This window comes from Callithrix jacchus, chromosome 5 (assembly GCF_049354715.1).
Source record: "Callithrix jacchus isolate 240 chromosome 5, calJac240_pri, whole genome shotgun sequence".
Lineage (NCBI taxonomy): Eukaryota > Metazoa > Chordata > Mammalia > Primates > Cebidae > Callithrix > Callithrix jacchus.
Window position 1 is genome coordinate 20,384,618 of NC_133506.1, and position 23,637 is coordinate 20,408,254.

Sequence of the window (23,637 nt, forward strand, 5' to 3'; positions counted from 1 at the left end):
CTGGGCACTTTGTCCAGATACGTTAAATTGTTCCTGTATTAAGCTCTCCATAGTTACCCACTTGGAGGGTGCCATTCATTTCCTGCTCAGACCCAAACTGATACATCCTAATATTATGATGTTTACACTGAGGAGAATAATAAACATGTTCTCTGTTGAACATCTCCCCCTTCATGACCACATCCCAAAAGAAAGCCTCTGAGAACTTGTGATTCTCCTTCCTTGAACCTCAGTTAACTGAGGTTCTCATGGTAGAAGTACCATTGGTGAGAACAAAACTGGGAGGAGGTTTGTTTCTCTAGGATCAGAGGAGGGAATGGTATGGGGGCAGGGGGAGAATGAAATGGACGGACGGAGTTTGGATGCCTTCTGGTGCGTGGGCTTCTGTTCTCCCCGTAAGGATCCTCATAAGGGGAGAAACCCAAGAGAAGTCCGGCTCACAAGCCATGGTTCTCCACACCGGTTTCAGCTTGTTAGTGCATTAGACCAACATCCAGAGAGGAGTCTCTTAGAGAATGTGACAGAATATGACACAGTGATGTTAAAGACGTTAGAGATGGTGAGTTGTGGTATCATAATTAGAAATCTAGATAATTTTACTTCCTTACATTGAAAATCTCTGCTCCTTCAGAATTTCCCACTTTCTACTTTGCATTTTATATGGATGTAAGCATTTCTTAACTTACCCTCTGGAGTCTAAAGTTGAAGACAAAAAACTGTCCACTTAAAATTTTTATAATATTAAAAATGTGAACGTCATACAAATAAGAAGCATGTGTCAACTACTTAATTAAATGAATGAGAGAACAAGGAAGATGCTAATGCCATGTCAGAGCATTTGAGAAACAGATATTTATAAGGTTAGTGGGGAAAATGATGGTGAAGTAAATGTGTAAACATAAATAAAACTGATTAATGTCCTGTAGAGCCATAAACCAGTCAGCGCTGAGTTGTTGTTTCCACTAGACAAAAACATTTGTGTATCTACAGAATGAAAATCTACAAGTTAGCATGTAACTTTTAGTTTGGGCCCTAATCAGTAGTAAATAATAAGCCAAGCAAAGATACATGCTCCTACAGAATTAAATACTTTGGGGCAGGCCAGGCCCCAGGACGAAGTGATAAATTTGCAGTCATCCTTTTGCTTCATTTCCAAGTTTTAGAAAAGTTGTCTTAACAAGCCATGTGCTATTGGCACTGTCTCACCCTAGCACAGTACCTGGTACATCATAAATACTGATGAAGTGTTTGTTGAATGAATCCATGAATAGAGCTAACAGCTACTTACAGAGAAAGGTTAGCTAAGTAAAGAACCCACAATTGCATCAGCTGCCAGTTTTCCAAGCAGGAATCACACCATTTCTCTGGAGAAGAACGGAACAGCAGTCCAAACAGGAGCAATCTGTACAGGCAGGTGGGGCGGGAACAGGTGCCGGTGGCAGCAGCTTCCTCTTCACCTTTGGTTATATGTGGCCTGTGACAGCTCTATAATTGTTTTACAGTATCAAAAGGGGTCCTGTTAATCAATGAGCATTGCTAGTTTCTAGCAGCACAGAGAGCTGTACAGGTGCATCATGAAAGTACAAGGGAGAGCTGTTAAGTCTCGGCTTCGGATCTTTGAAAAACTGGCAATGAAGCACCTAAGTTAATAGGTAGAAGGCTAGAGAGAAAGGAAATGATAGTCTAGTCATTGTAGATCGAATATACATTTCATGTATTTGTGAACCACTGGATTTTATTTAATCTCCTCAACCTTAATTCGATGTTTTCAGCATTTGAAATAAAGTGATTTTTTTTAATTAGTGTAAAATAATTTCTTCAGAACAAGTGTCTCTTTAGGATTCCATTCCGAGGAGGTCAGAACTGAAAGGGGTGAGAGGCTTTCTGCAACTCTCATTCAATCTCACCATGGTCATTTTATAGAAGAAATAACTAAGGTCCTGAATCAGTCAGCTTTTGCTGTGTAACAAATCACACTGGATTCATTAGCTTAAACTCACAAGGATTTATTATTTCTCACGACTCTCTGGGTCAGCAGGGTAGCTCTCATAGCCAGGGTAGGCTCAGCCACGGCTGGATGGTCTAGGATGGTCTCTCTCTAAGTGACTGGCACTGGCAGGCTGGTGGATCTGGGATAAATAATTATCTCTGCTGCACACATGTCTCAACATGCAACAGGCTAACTTGGCCTTCTTCACGGAGTGTTCTTAGCATTCCAAAGAGCAACAAAAATAGGCAATCGTAAGGCATAAGCACTTTTCAAGTGTCTGTTTAACTGTTGTCCCTTTGGCTGCAGTAAGAAGCTCAAAGAAGGCTGGGCACGGTGGCTCACCTCTGTAATCCCAGCACTTTGGGAGGCTGAGGTGGGTGGATCACCTTAGGTCAGGAGTTCGAGACCAGTCTGGCCAACATGGTGAAACCCCATCTCTACTAAAAATACAAAAAATTAGCTGGGCATGGTGGCACATGCCTGTAATCCCAGCTATTCTGGAGGCTGAAGCAGGAGAATCACTTGAACCCAGGAGGCAGAGGCTGCAGTAAGCTGAGATCATGCCATTGCACTCCAGCCTGGGCAATAAGAGCAAAACTCTGTCTCAAAAAGAGAGAGAGAGAGAGAGAGAGAGAGAGAGAGAGGAAAGAAAGAAAGAAAGAAGAAAGAAAGGGAAAGAAAGAAAGAGGAAGGAAGGGAGGGAGGGAGGGAAGGAAGAAGAGTATGGGAAGCAACTACCCAAGGCATAGATATTTGGAGAAAAGAAAAATTTGTGGAAATGTTTGCAAACCATTCTACCATAAGTGCAAAGGTACATAACTTACCAAAGCTCACAAAACGGGAGGAAGAGGCAATGCTGGGACCTAGACCCAGACCTTGAAACTCCCAGCCCAGGTCCTTTCCACAGTGCCCTGAGCCCTTTTCAGGATTCCAAGGTGAAGGTCCAATGACCTTTAAAATCCATTTTAGAAGTACTCGGAGGAGAGAGATTAGTGGTAGGTTTCAATGAGGGTTCTTAACTTTAGTGCTGAGAAAGATCCATCTCCTTAATTAGAATAACAAGTTGGCAGGGCTCCTCAGGCCACCCCTACCCCAGACAGCTTCTGAACTCTGCCATCCATGTTTGGGTTAATTTCCTGGTTCTTCTCACCAACAGAACACCAGAGACACAGAATCACTGCAGGAGATGTTCCCCTTCTGGTGTCCTGTTCAACACCATCTCCCTCTGGTCACAGGAGGGCTTAGATACTTGGGCCTTTTAGGTGCACTCATGATCTGGTGCCTCTTCAAATTGGGTCCTGGAAAACGAGTCCTAGGCAGTTACCACTCTGTTTTCTTTGCCAGTAATGGAGAAAGCACAACTTGGAAAGTCACCGATAATCCATACTCATTAATATTTGCTCAAAGTTTTGACATAAAGAGACGGCTGAGCTCTAACTGGGCTGAAGAGCAGGGACTGAAGCCCCCTGGTGGCCACTGGTGGCCTGGGCTTTATACCCTGAGCAGGTTAGCTGTAGCCTCGAAGACATATACAAAGCCCTGCCCTTAACTGCATGCTGAGGATGGATGGCTTTACACCCCAAGGAGTTTATCAAGGTGGTTCTGGAAAGTATCATTTCTCCATCTCCCTACATTTGCAGGGATGTTTTAGGTGATGGGTGAAGGATTTTTTTTTTTCTTATTTATTTTTAGCCAAACTTCCTTTCCACTCTTGCACTCTACTTCTTACATGTTTTCTTAGACTTGAAAGAATAATTTCTCTTTCATTTCAGTTCATTCTCTAGCCTAATAGGACATAAAATAAATGGGTCCTGGAAAAGTTACCACTCTGTTTTCCTTGCCAGCAATGGAGAAAGCATAACTTGAAAAAATTCACCAATAATTTACACATTTTCAAGATCAAAGCAGTTTACAGAAATATTCAAGACAAGCCAGTGAAGTGTTGATCGCTAATTTGTCAGCCAGCCACAAGAAACTTCAGTGAGGAAAGATGCACAGGGATGGGTGGCGCCTCCACCCCAGAGCTAGCTCCCTACCCAAATGCAACGAGATGACCATTCTTCATTTCTTCTGAAGCCTAAGATAATAAATGAGGTCACAGCCAAGGCCTAAAGTAAACATCCTTATGATACATTCTGCCATTTCTGCCATTTTAACTTGGGATTCCTCAGCTATTAGACCTCAACAGCAGGCTCCATTCCCAAACTAGGGCAGAGACCCTCCTGAATTCTTGAACCATGATATGCCTGTGTCACTAGCCCTCAGGACTGTTTTCAGAGCCTCCAGCAAAGATTGAAGCATATATACGGCCATTTCCCCTCTGCCAGGAATAGTTCCCAAAGGGGCATTGCATTGTCATGCTTGCTATAAAATACAGCCATTGACATTTGCTCTGCTCCAGCTGCCTGAAGGGGAATGAATGCCGTCACACCTGGGCTCTGTGAGAGCAGCAACTGGTCAGCCTTGTCATCTGTGTCTTCATGGTGCAGTTTGTCCCCAGTGCATCCTGGCTGCCTCTTTCCAAAACTTCGCAGCACAAGCCCCAACAAGCTCCCACCACCCCCTGCTTCCACTCCTAGGACTGTGGTCTCCATTCATCTTCCTTAACATTAAGAACAAATGTGCCCCTTATAGAAATCTGATTTTATGCTCTAAAACTCATATTATTCATTCTCCTGGTTTTCTCTTCTTAGCAGTGCCTGCTCCTCAATCATGTTAACAATAATCAGTGTGCCATTTTATTCTTTTGTCTCTTCAAACGGCAAAAACTTTTGCTTTTCCCTTTGAAATACCACTACTGGCATTCTCAAACTTATTTTTAGATGTGTGGGAGTGTTCCAGACAAAATCGATGCTCAGCACAGATAGAGCCCCGAGTGTGTTTATCGTGGGTAGATGAAAATGGAGTGTTTGAATATGGAAAACACACAGCCATATGCCTGGGTGCGGTATGGCTTCCTTTCATCTGGAAAAAGGAAACAAGCATTGTCGATAATAATGTGCAGATGCCCAGCCCCAAATGAGGATATATTGCTAATTAACTATATTGCTAGTTTGTTTTAAGGAGAGAGGCTGTAGTGACATTAATTGTAATCTCTGTTGTTTGTTGTTCAAAGTCTGTGAGCCCAAATGCATTGCTAATAATATCTTCTTTAATATCTTCAACAGAAGATTCCTAGAGTTTTCTTCTTTAGAATCCCACATAAAAGCCACATCAGGGGTAATGAGGCCTGTAGCCTGAGCCTAATTAGAACAAAATCGAATGAGGCCCTTGTTAGCCAATGATAACTTTAGCCATCATTATCATCAAATAGTACTTACTGGTTGCCCCCTGAGCTTGTGGAATTGAGGGAGGGAGGAGGGAGTTTGGAGACTGAAGATGGGGACTGTTCTTTGCCTTTCAGAAATTTGCTGTCCAGTCTGCCTCCGGGAAGTCTGCCTGGTTGTGTTAATCTGGGGAATAGTTACCAGTTTTTGTCTAAAGAGAAAAAATACTAAACTTTTCTAGACAGCCACAGTTTGTTACTAATTTGTGCCTCTTCTGGAGGTTCTGAAAGTGCTGAAATCATCTCTCTCTTCAGATGCCAGTCCTTGGTTGGTGTTTGCAGAATAGGGTAGATGGCTATTTGCAGACTGGGACAGTGATACTTAGCACAATTTTTCCAAAAGAGGATGCATCACCCATTTCCATAGCTTTGTCTTCCTCGAATTGTAGTGCTCATCCTGATTTGCCCTGTGGCTTGGTTGTCCAAAAAACCTCATTCCCTCTCCTTTGTATTTATCTGTCTGTGCCAAATGACCAGTTGGGGACTCTGGCCATTATGACCCCAGATGTGGCTATGGCCACCCACCTTGGTCACAAACACAGCCACGATGAGCAACTCCAGCGATGCAGTGGCTGGAGGCAGTGATTGGACAGTCTCGGTGCTGGACCAGGATGTACTCAGAATAAAGGACACAAGTGGTTAAAACGTGTGGATTTGTCATCTGAGAAAAACTGCACCCAGACTAAAGAAGAGAGATTTTCTCTTCTCAGTTCATCTCAGCAGAGCTTTCCCAAGGGCATTCAGGGCCAGCTGATGAGAATGAGGAAGGATGAGATCCCAGCACCATGTAGCTTCAGGAAACCTCCACATGTCCCAGAGGATGCCACCAGGGAAGTGGCAGCCTAGTGGACAAGTCACAGCACAGTGTGATAAGAAGCCTCTCAAGCCAAAGGCTGGTGGGCTGAGACTGTGTTGGGCCCGATGTGTATAATATTTACCTCCATTATTTCATATGAAAACAGCAGGTGTCTCTGATCGTTACTCTCACCGCATTTCAGCTCTGAAACCCTTTGGATCTATAAACCACGTGTCAGGCCTCAGAGATTCCTTCCCCAGGATTGCAAAGCTCCTGGACCGCTCCCCAGCTCCCTGCTCTCTTAACCTGATACATCTGCTGCACGTTTATCAGCCTTTTGGATTTCAGTTCAAACATCACTTCCTCTGAAAACCTTTCTTTCTTTTTAATACCAATTTGCAAAGTAAGGAATTTTATAATGCCTACCTTAAATGGCACTAGTAGTTTTTCTGGATTCCTCTCCTTTGTGAGTATCCTTATGGATATTTGGATAGATTCTGTTTGCATCAGTCAAGGACAATCTTTTTTTTTTTTTTGTCCAGATTCTCTGATCTGTGAGAAATGGGGGCCTGTCACACTGGCTCCTGTGTTCTTTCAAGAGGATCCTGTTAATCATTGAAAGTTCCTTGCTTCTTGGTGCAGGAAAGTATCCCAAATTCATCTGTGCCTTCCCCACCCAAGCTCTGCACTCAATCCATTTGTCCAAGGAACACTGGTTCCTTTTGGCAAGCAAACACCTCTTGCAATTGTGATAGTATTTGGTTGGTGCAAAAGTAATGGCGGATTTTGCCATTACTTTCAATGGCAAAAACCACCACTGTTTTCGCACCAGCCGAATAGGACCACTTAAAGGAAACATTACAGTACTCAGTGAGCAGTACAGCTGACTAATGTAATGTGTAGATGCTGAAACAGTGAAAAGAGTCTGTCAACGTATGCAGAGGGTATCAATGGCAGATTTGGAATAGGCTATCAGGAAGGTTGGCAGCAGAGCCTAGCATCTGTTTCCTGGCTGCCATAGTGAAGTTCACTGTGGGGTTTCATTAAATGCCCTGTCGGCACCTCTATTGTTTGGGAATTGTATTCAACTGCAAAGAACAGAATATCTAACATAGGGCCACTTAGCTAAACAGGGCCTTTTCATTTTTTCTTGGTCATCACAACTCAAAAATTAGGATCCCAAGAGGGAACAGTGCTACTGGTACTGCAGCATTGTCAATGTTAAGATTAGTGATAACAGTAAAAGACATACAGAGTCACCATTCCAGGACTGATGAGTGTGATAGGTCCATAATGCTAAGCCCATCATCTCTCCAATCGGCCCCACTCAGAGTACAGCCTCCATCCTCATGCCTGCCAGCTGCCTCATTTCACATCAACCCCGGTATCCTCATTTCAGGCAGGACAAAGTGGAAGAGAGAAAGGCAAACAGCAAAACTGAATCTGAAAACTCCTTTTCAGGAGTTCTGTCCAGAACTTTCCACTTACTCCTCACTGGGCAGAAGTGTGTCACATGGTCATACCCAGATGCAGTGGATGCTGGGAAATGTAGTTTTTGACACCTGAAACAAATGTCAAGAAAAAGAGGGGAAGAGACAATGGGCAGGCAATCGCAATGTGTGCCACAGTACTGCCATCTAAGGCAAAATACCAGGCTGCAAAAACAGTATTTTTATTACTATTCCTGTTTTAGAAAAATTCTAAAATAATAGAAGGAGAGAAGCATCACACAGTAGCTAAATAATTTGATCAACACAGGTCACCTGCCTCAGCGATTGAACAGTGCATGTGCATAATACATTCAATAGCTTCAGTTCTTCTGTTTTCCTTCTCCTTGGTAGTCACAACTCTGAACTTATAGCCACAAGAGGAAACATTGCTGCTGGGGCTGCAGTATTGTCAATGTTAACTCACAGATTGATGTTCAACTCAAAGACACATTGTGGGTAAAGAAATATTTTTCCAAACTGAGCAGGCCCCCCTCGTATCCCTTTAACTCAGGCAAAATGAATTCAATGGCATTTTAGAAAGAATGGTGATGATTCTTTCCTTACATTCCCAGACTTTCCTAAGGTATCATTTTCAGAGAAGAATGTTTGCTTGCCTGAATAAAACATAAAATGTTTTACTTTTAACCTTGAGATCCACCCCTGTTGAAAATCTTCACTCTGCTCTAATAATTTAAGTGAAATACTCAGTAAGTGAACTTGGTGATAGCTGGACCAATGGCCAAGGGGGGCTCTGCAAGGAGGATGCACAGTGTGTCCCTTTGAGAAAAGAAAGATGAAGAAAGCGTTTTCTTGTACATTACTAGGATATTCTGTCTGTTGTCTCCTACCCTAAAGTCTAGATAACAATAATAGCTACTCACAAATCTTGTAATTGATTGAATAAAACATGATTTCATTTGATATATTTTATATGGATCATCCTTAGCCACACTTTCCCTACCCTAGGATTTCCAGTATCTTAACAGCTTGGTGGTATGCCGTTGCAAGGAGCCAAGGTTTCCAGTTAAGTGTGTTTTGGAAGAGGTGCAGGAGTAACTCAGATGTTCAGAGATTGTGATTAGCATGTCTTTATTACTTCCCATCTTCCAAATATTTTACAAACACCAAGCCTGTGTTTGGGGGGCAGGGTGGTTGGGAGAGATGGAGAAATGCCACAATTGTGTGCATAACTGAAGCCAAAACATACTTCAGCCCCAGTTGTCTGACTATTCCCCGCAGAGGTACTTGTGGCCTCAACTGCCCAGCCAGTGTCCCTAACTTGACGCTTTTCTCTTTCCATGTGTAGACAAACCCAACCCAAGTATCTTGACTAATCCTGCGGGGAGAGTACAGGGCTCTTCTTAGTATCTAATCTGCTTTACATGCAAAGTCTTTGAGTCCTAGAGAGTTTAAGGGGTTTGCTTGGTCTGGGGCTAAGCCAGAAACACACTGGTGGTGGATTTCCTATCAGGAAAAATGCAAGAGTCACATCAATCAATCAGACTTAGTCCCTGGTTTTTCAGTTGTCTAAGCAAAATGTCAAAAAGTAGCAAAAACACATTTTCTGCTTCCTCTAACATGTAAGTGTTCATAGAAAGAGAACTTCATTACAGGGGAAAGGAAATAGATTTTTTCTATTTTGAACCTGACTAAGCAATATGTATCCATTGTGGCAAAGAAGTTAGAGCTTGATTCACAAGAAGTACTAAAGCAGGGAAGCAAATTCTTGGCCCCTTCCAAGATTTGTAATCCTAAATCCTGCTCAAGACATTCTCCATGACAATCTAACTGTCCTCCCTAATGCTGTTGTAGAAGTTTTATGGTTGGAGAAAAAGCAAGAGAGCCATCGCATTCAGCTATCTTCCCTTTGGGATGTCATAGAGAAATCTTATGTTGAGGAAAGATGGCATGATCTCTCCTCTCCCCTCCTCTCCCCGCCCCCTCCCTCCATCTTTCTCCCTCCATCTTTCCCCCTCCCAGGCTCCCTCCTAGGCTCAAACAATAATACGTTTGGCCTTTGTTGGATTGAGTAATGTCTCGAAATGTCAGGGCAACTCCCTCTATCAGGATGTGCCAGAAGACGAAAACCATGGCAGAGAGGTGGCTGGAAAGGTGAACAAAGACACAGCCCACGGCCACATCTTCTGAGCTGTGGAAGGGCGAGCAAAAACATGCCGCAGAGCATCCAGCTTTCCGCTGTCACTGCGTGTTTTCAAGAGGAGACAGATGAGGTTTCTATCTCCACACTCCCCTTGGCCTCTTGGAACATTCAGAGGTGGTCTCCACACCAGTGAGTTTTTTCCTGAGCCCCATTCCTATTTAAACATATATTTACAAACCCATTTCCAGCTGGGGATGGTGGAACATGGCTCTAATCACAACTACTTGGGAGGCTGAGGCAGGAAGATTGCTTGAGCCCAGGAGTCTGAGGCTGCAGTGAGCTTGACTGTGCCACTGCACTCCAGCCTGAACAACAGAGCAAGACCCTGTCTCTAAAAAATGACACATAAATCAAAGTAAAAATAATAACCCCTTCCCTAAGTTTAGCTCTCCAAAAAACTTTGTATCTGCTAGTGTGTTTCGGCCTCAGTACTCTTGACCTTGGGTGCTCACCAAGGTCAAGAGTGTGTTTATACCAGATATAACCCTTTGGCTGGGTCAGAGACACTGTGGTGGGGGGCAGAGGGGGTGTGTGGAGACAGTGTGCTGGAATATATACTCCCAAACCGAAAACATATCCAAGAATAACAAGAACATTAACCACTGACCCAAACGCTGGTGAAATTCTATCTCCTTGTCTCTCTCCACCAGTAAACATGAAAATGCCATCCCTGAAGGCTGGAGTAAGTCTTCTGTGAAAGGAACGGGGGAGAAAGAGAAAGGCTGGTTTGGGAAGGGAGTCCAGCAACTTCTATACTCTTCAATCACTAGAGAAATCTTCCCTTCATGATAACAAAAGGAGATATTTTTCACAACTGGGAAAAAACAATGGGCTTGTACTTTCCAGAATAAAACCATTAGATTTCAGAATGCCTTTTGGTGACTTTCTCTTTGGCTGGCCCTGTCTCTTCATCCTCATTACCTATGGTTCTTCCCTCCTTCCCTCTTCAACAGCTTCACTGGTCATTCTGTTTCTCAGTCCAGCCAAGCTCATTCCCATCCTGGACTTGAGTGCTCCCTTTGCTAAAATTTCCTTCCTCTAGATTATTGCAGGGTGCCACATTCTGTTAATTCAGATCTTGTCTCAAGTGTCACCTTCTCTGAGGGGTTTCTGGTTCTCGCTGGCCCCTATCTAAGGTTTTCCCCAGACACTCTCCATTATCTTCTCTCTTTTCTTCTTGGCAGTCACTGTTCTCTGTTCTGATCTTATTTATTTATCTAGGTATTTCTTGTTTATTCCCCTCACCTAGTTGTACACTTAAAAATATACGTCTCATGTCTATCCTGTTGATTACTGTATCTCCTGTACCTAGCATGGTTGGCATTTGTTGGATGGATGGATGGATGGATGAGTGTGTGGGTGGAAGGAAGGAAGGATATGTGAATGAATATATGGATGGGTTGATGGTCAAATGGAAAGACAAATGATGAATGGATATAATCAATAATATGGCTCAAGAATTTTATCCAGCATGGTGAGATCTTTTGCTCCATAGCCTACACCAAAGAAACTAACTCTGGACGCCAGAGCTATAACTAAAGCCAAGGTGGTTAATCAGTTGAAGCTGTGAGAAGAAAAACATCGTTTGGTTCCAGCTTTAAATGCACACCTATTCTCCTTCAAAATAGCATTTTCATTTTTAAAGTACTTCGAAGCTTAATGAATAGCTCATAACTCATTAACCCTCAGAACATTCCCAAGTAGCAGGCTAGGAGAAGTTTTCTGATGATCTGGCTTTTAAGATATGAAGAAACTAAACCATAGGCTTGCAAAATGAGTTTGGAATACCATGCTGGCTTAATTTCAGTCACTGGAATTGTCCTTGCTCCTGAATGTAATGGACTGTTAAGAGTGACCTTTTTAAATCTTGTGTCTTTGTTTGCTTGCTTGTTTGTTTTAGAATAACCTCAACGTGGGAAGTGACGCCACATCAGAAACCAGCTTTTCTCTCTCCAAAGAAGCACCAGGGGAGCATTTGGACCGCCAGGCTGCACATCAGCCCTTCCCCAGACCGCGATTCGGACAAGAGACTGGGCACCCTTCATTGCAAAGAGATGGCCCCAGGTCCTTTCTCCTCGATCTACCAAACTTTCCGGATCTTTCCAAAGCTGATATTAATGGGCAGAATCCAAATATCCAGGTAATTCTTGGCAGCTGGAAGGTGGAAGATAACAAAACAGTCCATCTTTTGTTTCGTGATGATTCCAGTGGAAACTGCTACCTTACCTCACTTTTCTTCTTAACCCCTTAATGATTCCTCCTTAAGGTCATGTTATCTCCATATGAACAGTGCTGCATTTCATTAAGTGACACCCTTGATTGTGAGAGGCACCATTATTTTGTGAACCACTCAAAAGAAGAAAACACTACTAAAGTACGACACACCAAGGATTACAAGATACATACTAATTTCAGAGACAGTCAAATATAAAATCAAAACTGATAAAATGTGGTAGTTAGGAAAAGGCCAATCTCACCTGCAGACAGACTGGGCAAATGATGTCAAATATGGCTTCAGAGCACTCAGGAAAGCTCTTTCTCTTAATGCCCCTCTAAACTTGCCTTGGACACCAGAAATTCCTTCACAAAGAGACAAGCGTCTGTTACTCTAAAGTATACATGACTTACGAGAAAAATATAGTAAGAGGAAGGAAAGTGAGAACAGGAGTTCCTAGGGAAGAGGTGACTATCTTCCACTAAGATGCGATCTGATGAAGCAATGGGAAATGGGAGGTGAGGGAAAGGGTGCCTGGGATTAAAAGTAATAACTTCCATCTACACTGAAATAGCTCAGTATACTTTAAAAAGCAAATGTTGATCTGATTTGATCCTCCCAATACCCTCATGAAGGAGACAAGCCCATGTCATGTTCCTAATGCTATCAGCAATGCACCAGATGCTCAGAAAGTTACCATTTAGTTTACCCAAGGTCACATGGCAGTAAATAGTAGTTGTAGGGCTCAAACCCAGGCTCTGACTCCCAACCCACATTCAGAGACAAACTCCTAATTTTGAATTTTTTTTTTTCCTTTCTCTGTTTCTGCCCAATGATGGCTGAGAGAGGCTCATCCTCTGGGCAACCCAGCCCCTACCCAGCTCTCCTCCTCATATGCCTGCTTCCATACATTTTTTAAAAATTGGTCTCAGTCTGTTACCCAGGCTGGAATACAATGGCATGATCACAGCTTATTGCAGCCTCTACCTCCCAGGCTCAAGCAAACCTCCCACCTCAGCCTCCCGAGTAGCTGGAACTACAAGTGTGTGACCCCATACCCAGCTCATTTTTTAATTTTTTGTAGAAACAGAGTTTTGCGATATTGCCCAGGCTGGACTCAAACTCCTGGGCTCAGGCGATCCTCCTGCCTCGGCCTGCCAAAGTGCTAGGATTACAAGTGTGAGCCACCACAGCCAGCCCATACTTACAAGCTTTGCTTCCAATTCTTTCTATTTGTATAGGGGCACCTTTTCTGTACTTTTTTTTTTTTTTTTTGAGACGGAGTTTCGCTCTTGTTACCCAGGCTGGAGTGCAATGGCGCGATCTCGGCTCACCGCAACCTCCGCCTCCTGGGTTCAGGCAATTCTCCTGCCTCAGCCTCCCGAGTAGCTGGGATTACAGGCACACACCACCATGCCCAGCTAATTTTTTGTATTTTTAGTAGAGACAGCGTTTCACCGTGTTGACCAGGATGGTTTCGATCTCTTGACCTCGTGATCCACCTGCCTCGGCCTCCCAAAGTGCTGGGATCCTTTTCTGTACTTTTTCCTCTCTGTACCAAATGCCAATTTGCTACATAGCAGAAAGTTCCTGAACTTGGACTCAGAGCAACTGATCCTTCATTAACTGCCTCTCTCTCTCCCCGGACTAACATCATCTGCGTGATAACAGTTTTAGATCAGGTTTCATTGACCTGAGTTGTTTTGCTCTTAACACCAGTGTCATGGTGGCAGACAAAATTCACTGAGAATACTTAATTAGAATACCAACCCCTGCTGTATATAAAATGCTGCATTAAGTTACAGGAAACTGAAAAATGTAAGGCCTGTTCCCTCCAATAAATGAGATAGATGATCCCAGCAACCACATAAAATAGTGTCAGAAGGATCATGAAGATAGAGGAGGAAAAGCACTGTGTACTCAGGGTGATGGATCTCAATAGGTGGGAAGAAGTCAGGCAGGCTCTATTGATGGCACAGAGTGAAAAATGTTATGGAGATTACGCTTCAACAACCCATGTGCAGAAATCACTGCATGCCCCAGTTAATATTTCTGGTGAGTTTTGTATTGTTTTAACTGATAAATTGGAAAAACAGGCCTTTGGCTCCAATGTCCCCTCTCAAGGGACGGACCACATGGTGTGATAAAAAGCAATGGAGCCCTTTGGAATAGGTGCAGATTGGCAAGAAAGGCACTGACTTCATACCATCGCTCAACCTTGCTTCCTATCATGGCTCATCCACATGTTTATAGATGTTCTGGTTCCAGAATCAGGCAGCCCTCATCCCAAGGGCGTTTGGGCCATGCCCAAAACAATCTGAAGCCTGCTGTTGCTAGCACTGTTTCCCAGAGGTGGGAATGTCACTTGGGATATAATGCTGAGGACTGAGCTATAATACCAGTGTAATCGATTTAAGAATTACTAATGTAAGGTTACAGGACAATGTGTAGATGCAGGAGAATGGAAGGCTGCTGGGGACTGTTTCCTCATTGAAAGTTATTGGGTGCTTTGTGCTTGACCTAAAAACCCAATTTCAGACAGAACTTCTTGGGATTCCCTTTCTATCTTCTAGATAAATCCATCAGTCTGGAAATTCCCATTCCCTACCTAGACCTCACTGGGGTCTTTATTTTATTTTTTTTGACAGGGTCTCTCTTTGTCACCTAGGCTGGGGTGCAGTGGTGCAATCATGGCTTGCTGAAGCCTTGAACTCCTGGGTTTGAGTGATCCTCTACCTTAGCCTCTGAGTAGCTGGGAGTACAGGTGTGAGCCACCATTACAAGCTATTTTTTTTTTTTTTTTTTGTAGAAACTGGACCTCACTATGTTGCCCAGGCTGGTCTCGAACTCCTGGCCTCAAGCATTTCTCATGCCTCAGCCTCCCAAAGTGCTGAGATTATAGATATGAGCCACTGCAACTGGCCTGTCTTTTTAAAATATTACTTAAATATTAGGGAAAAGCAATAGTGTAAAGGCAGTTGGGGCTCCCAGAGCTGGGAACCCCAGATTACTTTTCAAAAGAAAGGAAGGGGGAAACATAAGTGCTGGGCCCTCTGTAGCCCACGTGATGGATCTGTGCAGGAGCTCCATGGAGCAGCCAAGCTTACAATTCAGTTTTCACCATAATCTGCTGTGTTTAACTAAACGAGAAGTAGAGAATGCTTCGGAATAGTGCCACCTGGCTTCCTAAGGGGAGACGAGGCTGCCAGAGTTGTGGGTGTGGAAGGAAGTGGAGTGAGGGAGCAGATAATAAACATAGGGTGCATTAGAAGAAGGCCACACTGGGCCGTGGGTGCTTTCAGCATGGGGTGCTCTCCGGCAGTGCCGCTGGGACCTTTATAAAATGCACGTCTCCATGAGCTGTTACAAAAGTGTAGTTGCAGAGATGGTAGGAATGGAAACGATTTGCCCGCATCTCCTCTGAGCCCCTAAGCTACCTGCTCATGTGGACTTCAAACAGGTGAGAAGTCACAACCCATGCTTTCTTTTCCCAGCACAAGAGCAAGAAGCTTACCTCCAGGTGATGCTTCCGAAAGAGATGCTCTGGAGGACAGGGTAGGGAGCGGGACGGGCTACTCCTACCAAGTCCCCATATTTTTCTGAGTTACCCTTTGCACAGCAAAGTTCACCATAACTCCCAAGAATAAAGGTTTACCATAGCTCCAGGCGTGAAAGTTATTGGCCAAATGGACTCAAAATCAATACAGCTCCAGCCTAGATACTGTCAAAGTCAAAAACCCAAAAGGAGTAAGCCAGTAATCTCTTTTTGCCTACTGCCTAGCTGAGTTAGTCTATTTCTGCTCTATACGATCCCTATCTGTTACTTTTCTGAGGGGGGTGGGGGGTGGCCTGTTTTTAATTAATCTGATGACATTTTGGCCCTAAAGAAAATAAAATTGTGCTGCCTTTGTTTCTGGCCTTCTGTGCACAGGTGCACACACACATACACACCCACACACCACAGCACTAGCCGCTGCAGCTACATGCACCACTGCACTTGTGTAAACCAGTTCCCTGGTGGTCCTTTAAACATGAGGTGCTTTCTACGAGGAGGTGATGGTTTCCGTGTTGGTAGCCCTCACCCCTTCCTCAAAGCACTGTTCTTTTGTTGAAATCCACTGGTTTGACACAGGGTGGATTCAGCCCAGCAGACAGCCCCGCTGGTCCCTGCGGGCCTGGTCAAAGCATTCCTACTCCCTGGGTAGCAGAGTGAAGTCAGGTGAGGGGCCCTTCAGTGGGTTGGCTTCCGCTGCCAGGGCTTCTGGCCTCATCTACCCCTTCCCCTGGCAACCTGCCTTGGCCCCCACCAGATTCTTCCTAGCTGGAGCCTGGGAACTGAATGGGAACTTGATACCCGCCCTCCGCACCACCCCACCCCTTCAGGCTCTGGAAGTGTTTCCCACGCTCCAGGGCTAAGGAAACAGCCTGCACCTTTCTGAAGTGCCATCGCTGAGCCCATGCAAGAGACCACGTCCCTCCTGGGCCTCTTGACTTTCAGGATAGGAAATCCTAATAAAAGCCCAACCTCTGCTTCTGTAGCGCGTTGTAACTCCCAGAAGTCAGGCAGCCTCTGTCCCAAGTGAATCAGACATTTCTATTTTAAGACTGGCTTCAAGCTGTGGAAATGCGGAGGGAAAAAAAAATGCACAAAATAGAAAGAAATGGCCTCAAACTCCTAAACTGAATCTCCATATGAAATTTAAAATAATGTAAGAGGTTGGGTTTTATTGAAAACAAAAATCATTCAGGGAAGAAAGTAAATCCCCCAAAACAAGTTAGACTTCAGCTTTGCTGGGTTTTTGGTCTACAGCTGATAGTCAGTTAGCAGAGGCAAAAATCTCTGAAACAAATCCATTATTGGGCTTACTGTATCAGTTCATTCTGACACTAGCTATTCACAACCAAGTATTCTCTTTTCTGGATCAAGCTGATATTAGTATTCATTTCAACCAATATACTTAGTTCTTTTCTCCCATTAAGGGGAACTTAAAAATACGCTGTTTTTTTCCTTGCGCACTTATTAACATGGCCACAGCCCTCTTGAGTGCCACAAGATACAATCAGAGGAGTTCACTAGGGCTACAGTTGTACAAGCTTCTGCTTTTGATCTCCCCTTTCTCTTTTTCTCTAAAATACTTGCAGAGGAATGACAGGTCTGGCTAGATAGGAATCAAGACATTTCTACCCAAGATGTGAACCCATGCCCCTCTAAAGACAAGCCTGTTCAGCTCGGATTCTCACGGGGTACCTCTGTCAATACATGGAGGCAGATTGACTTGTGTTTAGGATTACGTATCGCCATTTAGTCAGCCAGACTTGACCTCTGTAGCCCCATGCATGTTATTGGGCCTCTCTGTGCCTCAGTTTCCTTGTCTATAAAATTGGAATGACGATACTACCTATGAGTAGCTATGTAGTATAATACTGCCTATAAGTATGATTATGAGGATTCAATGAAGTTATCCATATGAAGTGCTTAGCACAGGGCCCCATATAGGATAAGCTTCCCAGAACTGAAAGATGCTGGTTGGTGATGATATTGGAGATGAAGAAGACAGAGGAAATGTACATAAAAATACCTGGGAATCAGAACTGGTTCTGAGATCGATACTATACCTTCCTTGCTGTTTACCTTGGGGCTTTAAATTCTCCAAGCCAGTTTCTGTGCCTGAAAATTGGGTCTAAGTTGTGTAGATGGACAGTAGTGCCTGGACTGGCATTCTGCAAGTCTCAAAGCAATAACCACAGTCAGGTGGGGTTGCCACCATTGTTCTTAGAGTATCAGCGGCTCTGAGAAGAGGGAATTGGATATCTTCCCAGTCCATTTTGTGTTCTTTGCATGGCAGTTGCTGAAGAAGAAGGGGTGGTATGATCTGGATTTAAAACCCTTGTTTGAGACATGTCCTGTGTGCTCCCAAGGAAATCGTTTTCCTCTCTGGAAAATACCTGCCCACTCCCACCAATTTCCACAGATCACAAGGCTTAGAGGACTAACAAGCAAGTTTTTACTGACAATGAAGAGCATGGCCTCTGTATTCTCAGTGGCATTCTTTTATCATCAGCTAGACTGAGAATGGTACTGGTTTCCCTATGGGAGAGTTTGTTTCTAATCAGTGTATTAATTTTCAAGAGAAGGAAAGCTGATCAAGGTACATTGGATCTTTTCCTCATTTCCCGATTTTAAACAGAATTTTCCAAATTGCCACTTGTTTCGGACACTCTTTCTTGGAGCTGGGGAGATTCTGCCAGGAATCGAACTGGAGGCATTCTTTTATCATCATGACTTGAGTGTGGAAAAGTCCAGAAGAAAAAAATATACTAAGACACTTCAATTATGTATTAAGGATGAGAAAGGATGGTAAGATCCAGAGTCTTTGTCAGTTTGGAAATCTGTGCTCACTCCCACACCTACCGTTCATCACATTGATCATTGTTCAAGACATCTTTATCAAAGGATTCTTTGATGATAAAAAACATGTGAATAAAATGAAAGCGATAGGAAACATCAAATGAGCCCTCAGCATTGGAGAAGTCATTGATCACACTCATTAAGTCTTTTTAATTGGATGCCTGTGAAACCTCAGGTTCAAGATTAGATTTCTTCTTTTGATATCAGCATGAGGTTTTCACTTTGTTATCTGTAGGCAAGGGTGGATCCTGAGAGTTGTTTGTTTTGTGTTTGTTTTTGTTTTAATTCAGTTGAGGCAGTGGCTAGCAATTAAAGGGAAAAATAAGCCTCTAAGTGTTGAGATTTAGTCGTCAATACCGCTTTTGGAGTACATTTGTATTTTGCTACTCATCGCCTGGCCAGGCAACCAATCTATTTTGTTTGGATCTGAGCAGCAGTTTGAAGAAACAAAAAAAAAATCGTATTGACGGTAATAGCTTGAAACATGAAATTGTTTTTATTCCCAGCTTGGAGAAATTGCAGGGCACGTTTTGTTTAAGCAATCCCTTTGACTCCAGTCTGAATACAAATGGAATACCAAAAGTGTTGGGCACATTCCCTCTTATCTCCTACCCAGAGACTGATTTCATTACCATAATTGCAGGCTTGCCTGGCTCTTGGCAGCCTCTCCCCTCCGAGACCCTTAATAGCCTTGCAGCTCAGTTGTTCCGTCTCCAGGCAGAGGGAGACGGGGCTGCATAAAGGAAAGGTTATGTCTCCAAAGGCTCAGGATCGCCCTGCCACTGCCCACCTTGGCTCGGCTCCACCTGGCTGTGTGTTCCTTGTCCACTTGTCTTTCTAAGCTTCTGTGTGGGTCCCAGTTACCATTACGCCCCGGTAGCCATTCATTCTGACAAATAGCAATGATAGAAGATGTATGATATATTCCTTTGCTTTTGTTTCCCTTTTTTTTTTTTTAACTTTTGGGATTACTAAACAGCTCCACAATTATTTCCAGATATGCAAGAGATGCCTACAAGACCGCAGTAAGGGTGGTGGCCCTTCTAGGTGTCCCACAACAGAGGAGAAAGGTGCACTTGGCCTGCTGCAGCCTGAGTAGACTCTGGGGTTGAAAGTCACCCTCTTGACCATGTGTCCGGACCCCGTAAAACCATATCCCAGGCCCACTGGATGGGCAACATCCTTTGAAGTGAGCAGAATTCAAACCCCGCCATTCCTAACACAAAAGGAAGGGGCTATTTGTCTCAGGGATGGCCACACCCCAGTGTGATTTGGCAGAGCATCTCAGCAACTCTCTCAGATGTCAGGTTAGGGCAAAACTGGAAATGCATCTGCCCAGTACCTCTTGGGTTGATTACTTGGAACGTGTGTTTCTGATTCATTTGAACATAACTCATCCAGGGGGTGTTGCAAGAGCTGTGTGATGGCCAAAGGAACCCAACGCGTCTTTTATTATGTTTTTTAAACAAGTCTCTCTACGTTGATTGTCTCTTGGAGCCAAGAAACTTCATTCTTCCAGCCCCGTGACAGACTTCAAAATGAGACTTTCGTAAATCTGAGAACAAGTTGTAGCCTTGGCTCCAGGACCGCCTACTCTGACCCTACGGGTTGGTTGAGGAGTGTGCAGGCTAGTGATGAACCATGGGATGAATGAAACCCATAGCTGGGAAAGCCTGGTTTTGAGGAGCTTGTGCTCATGTCTCTACAAGCCCCCACCTGCACCTGTGGCCTTGTTGTTTCTTTGATCTCATGAGGGAACAGTAGCTCTGTCACTTACTTTTTGAGAGACAGTGTGGCAAAGTTAGGAAGTGCGTAGGCTTTAGAACCAGACTCCCCACGTCTGCCGCTTACTGGCTCTGTGACCTTAGGCAAGTTGTTGATGTCTCAGTGCACCAGTTTTCCCTGGCTGTAAAAGTTATCTGGCAATCATCTCAAAACTTAATAGTTTGAGACGATGACCATGGGATTGCTGTGGGTCAGGAATTTGACTAGGACTCAGCTGGGAGAGCTTATCACTGCTCCATGTGGTGTTGGCTAGAGTGACCAAATTGAGGCTGGAAGATCCAAGATGGCCCTACTCTCATGACTGAGGCCTCAGAGCTGGGCATGGGCCAAGGGACCTTGGTTCTCCTCCATGCAGCCTCTCTCTTCACATTGTCTCTATACACCCAGTGGTCTAGGCTAGGCTTCCTCACACAGCGAGTAGAACATTCCAAGAGAATGAAAATGAAAGCTGTAAGACCTCTGTTAAGACCTGTCACTATTCTACCCCTACCCATTCTGCTGGACAGAGTGAATCACGTGACCCGTGTAGCTTTCCAGGGAGGGGAAATAGGCTCCACCCCTCTCAGTGGGAGATGTGGCACACACAAACACGGGTGGGAGGTCTTTACGAGAGTTAAATAATATAGGTGGAGCATTTAGTACAGTGCTTGGTACACAGTTTGTGTTCATAGATGTTATGTTTTATTATAACATGATTATTCTAGAATCACTTCAGGAACAAATATAGTACATGTTTATTTCCTGAATGAAAGGCTTCTCAATACCACATGGAGGAGAAACCAACACTTCAGGCTCCACTCTACTCAAATTACTGACCCACACAGCAGTCCAACAGTCATTGTTTCCAGCTATTAAGTTTTTAGTCATCAGTAAATCAGGAACTCCAGGAATGAATTTTCCCCTCCCAAGCCAAAGACATGTTCCATCTAGTTGTGGAAATCCTGTGGGCCATCCCTGAAGGTTTTCCATCATGTATCACCCCCAGCTTTCCTTCACAAGGGATGTGTCCATCATTTTCCTCTGCCCTCTCAGACTTTCTTCCAAGGGTCATGAAGCTCAGAGACTGCTGACTCCACATTGACCCTGGCCTGTTCTGAATTCTTCAGGTCACCATAGAGGTGGTCGACGGTCCTGACTCCGAAGCAGATAAAGATCAGCATCCGGAGAATAAGCCCAGCTGGTCAGTCCCATCCCCTGACTGGCAAGCCTGGTGGCAGAGGTCCCTGTCATTGGCCAGGGCAGACAGCGGGGACCAGGACTACAAGTATGACAGTACCTCAGACGACAGCAACTTCCTCAACACCCCCAGGGGATGGGACCATACGGCCCCAGGCCACCGGACTTTTGAAACCAAAGAGCCACCAGAATATGGTGAGTTTACCACCCAGTAATATAAAATTGATGGGAAGAATAAATGAGGATGATGCCTCGGACATGGAGCCAAGCAAAACCCTGCTTACGGCATGTGGCTTTTGGTCTTCTGTGAGGCATACCCCACAAAGGCTCTGTTCCACAGAAGCCCCAAGGAGGCACCACCAGCCACGTTTTTCTGGAAAGACTATAATTTTAAATCAAATCATAATCACTATACCAATTATCCTAGGAGAGAACTTTTTTAGGGTCTTTGGGGTTCTTTCTGCCTCCCCCACCCCTCAAATTTTAGTTTTATTTCTAAAAATGAATAAATCGTCCAATTAATTTCCTTGTATTTTTACTGTAAAAATTCATACTGAAAATCAAGGGCCGGGCGCGGTGGCTCAAGCCTGTAATCCCAGCACTTTGAGAGGCCGAGGCGGGTGGATCACGAGGTCAAGAGATCGAGACCATCCTGGTCAACATGGTGAAACCCCATCTCTACTAAAAATACAAAAAATTAGCTGGGCACGGTGGCACGTGTCTGTAATCCCAGCTACTCGGGAGGCTGAGGAAGGAGAATTGCCTGAATCCACGAGGCGGAGGCTGCGGTGAGCCAAGATAGCGCCATTGCACTTCAGCTTGGGTAAAGAGCGAAACTCCGTCTCAAAAAAAAAAAAGAAAAGAAAATCAAGACAGTAGAAGAGATGTGTATGGTTGCTTCCTTTGATCAGGCAACTGTGTTGTGTTTGATATTGGCAGTGAAGTGGTCCTTGAGAACTCACACAAATATGTGTGTCTCAGGTTTTTAAAGTAAGCCCTCCCCCAATAAATTTCAAAACTCCAAGTTGGGACTTCTGGATTCCTGTGTTTTTGGAGTAGGATAGGTGAGGTAACACCTTCCAAATTCAGTGAGTTAAGATAATAAAAGTTCATTTCTCACTTGAGTTGGGATGGGAGACAGGGCAGGAACTCAGCTCCACTCAGTCATTCAGGGATTCAGCCTCCTCCCAGTTTCGAGCTCCACCAACTGTTAGGGCCTGAGAGTTATCCCCTGGATGTTCTGTGTCCAGCTGGCATCCAGGGAAAGAAAGGGAGCCTGGAGAAGGAACACACACTCTTAAGGCCCTCGGCCTAGAGGTGACACACATCAGATCTATTGAAATTCCATTGGGAAGACCTGGTCATATGGCCCCACCTAAGTGCAAGGGAGGCTGGGAAATGTATTCTATGTGTGTCCAAGAAAAAAAGGAAACCAATTTAGCAAGCATCTGGCCAGACTTAGAGGGGAATCAGGCAGTTTTTTATAAGAATATTTAATGTCTTACAAGTGCACCCATCATCGTGATGTTCTTGGGGTTTCACCATCGGTGGACTTGGAGTGAGCAGTATATGAGGAAGATGGCTTGTCTCCTACCATTTGCATTTTTCAACAGAAAGACCAGTTGTATATTAGAGAGTCATTTCTTCTCATTAATAGAGAATTCTAAGCAACTTGCAAAACAGCAAGACAAAAATATTTTTTGCTACATCATCAGTTGTTCAGCCGACATTTATTAAGAGCAAGTGTTGTGTCCAACAATGTATTGGGTACAAAAATGAGACCCCAAAATGGATCTCACCTATCTGTGGACCAAGAGAAAATTAACCAGTAGAGCAAGATAGTGCCATGGTGGAGACACACATCAAATCTAAGGGAACAGAAAGGGAATGCTACATCCCTTCCAGCAAGGGGGCTTATGAAACCTTCACCTTTCCCAGAGGAAGTCAAGTTATCTGCTTTCCAGGAGGAAGGACTTGGGATATTATCCAACATTTAAATAGTACTTACCATGCATTAGTCGCTGTTCATGGCATTTCACATATATTATTTCATTTATTCAACTCTCTGAGGCAGACACTCCACTTTACAGATGGGAAAACTAAAGCTAGGAAAAGTTAAGCAACTAGATCTGGAGGGCCAAGACGTGAGTCTCACTGCAGGCAGTCTGGGTCCAGGATCTGTCCTCTTGACTACTATACAATTCTGCCTCTCTGGGGAAACCAGTAGCATACCCCTTAGGACAGTAGAAGGATCTCGAAATGAATGCTTAGGTTGGAAGATAGGAATGGG

The 23,637-nt window shown here is 44.1% G+C and overlaps 1 protein-coding gene across 1 annotated transcript in view; it reads left to right on the forward strand.

Annotated features, from left to right (window-relative positions):
- The window catches only part of ISM1 (isthmin 1), an 88,550-nt gene that overhangs the window by 46,608 nt on the left and 18,305 nt on the right, over positions 1–23,637 (forward strand). The window contains exons 2-3 of the mRNA XM_035298379.3: positions 11,663–11,902; positions 21,278–21,542. Of these exons, the coding sequence (XP_035154270.1) occupies positions 11,663–11,902; positions 21,278–21,542 (505 nt within the window). The remainder of the gene's footprint in view (positions 1–11,662; positions 11,903–21,277; positions 21,543–23,637) is intronic.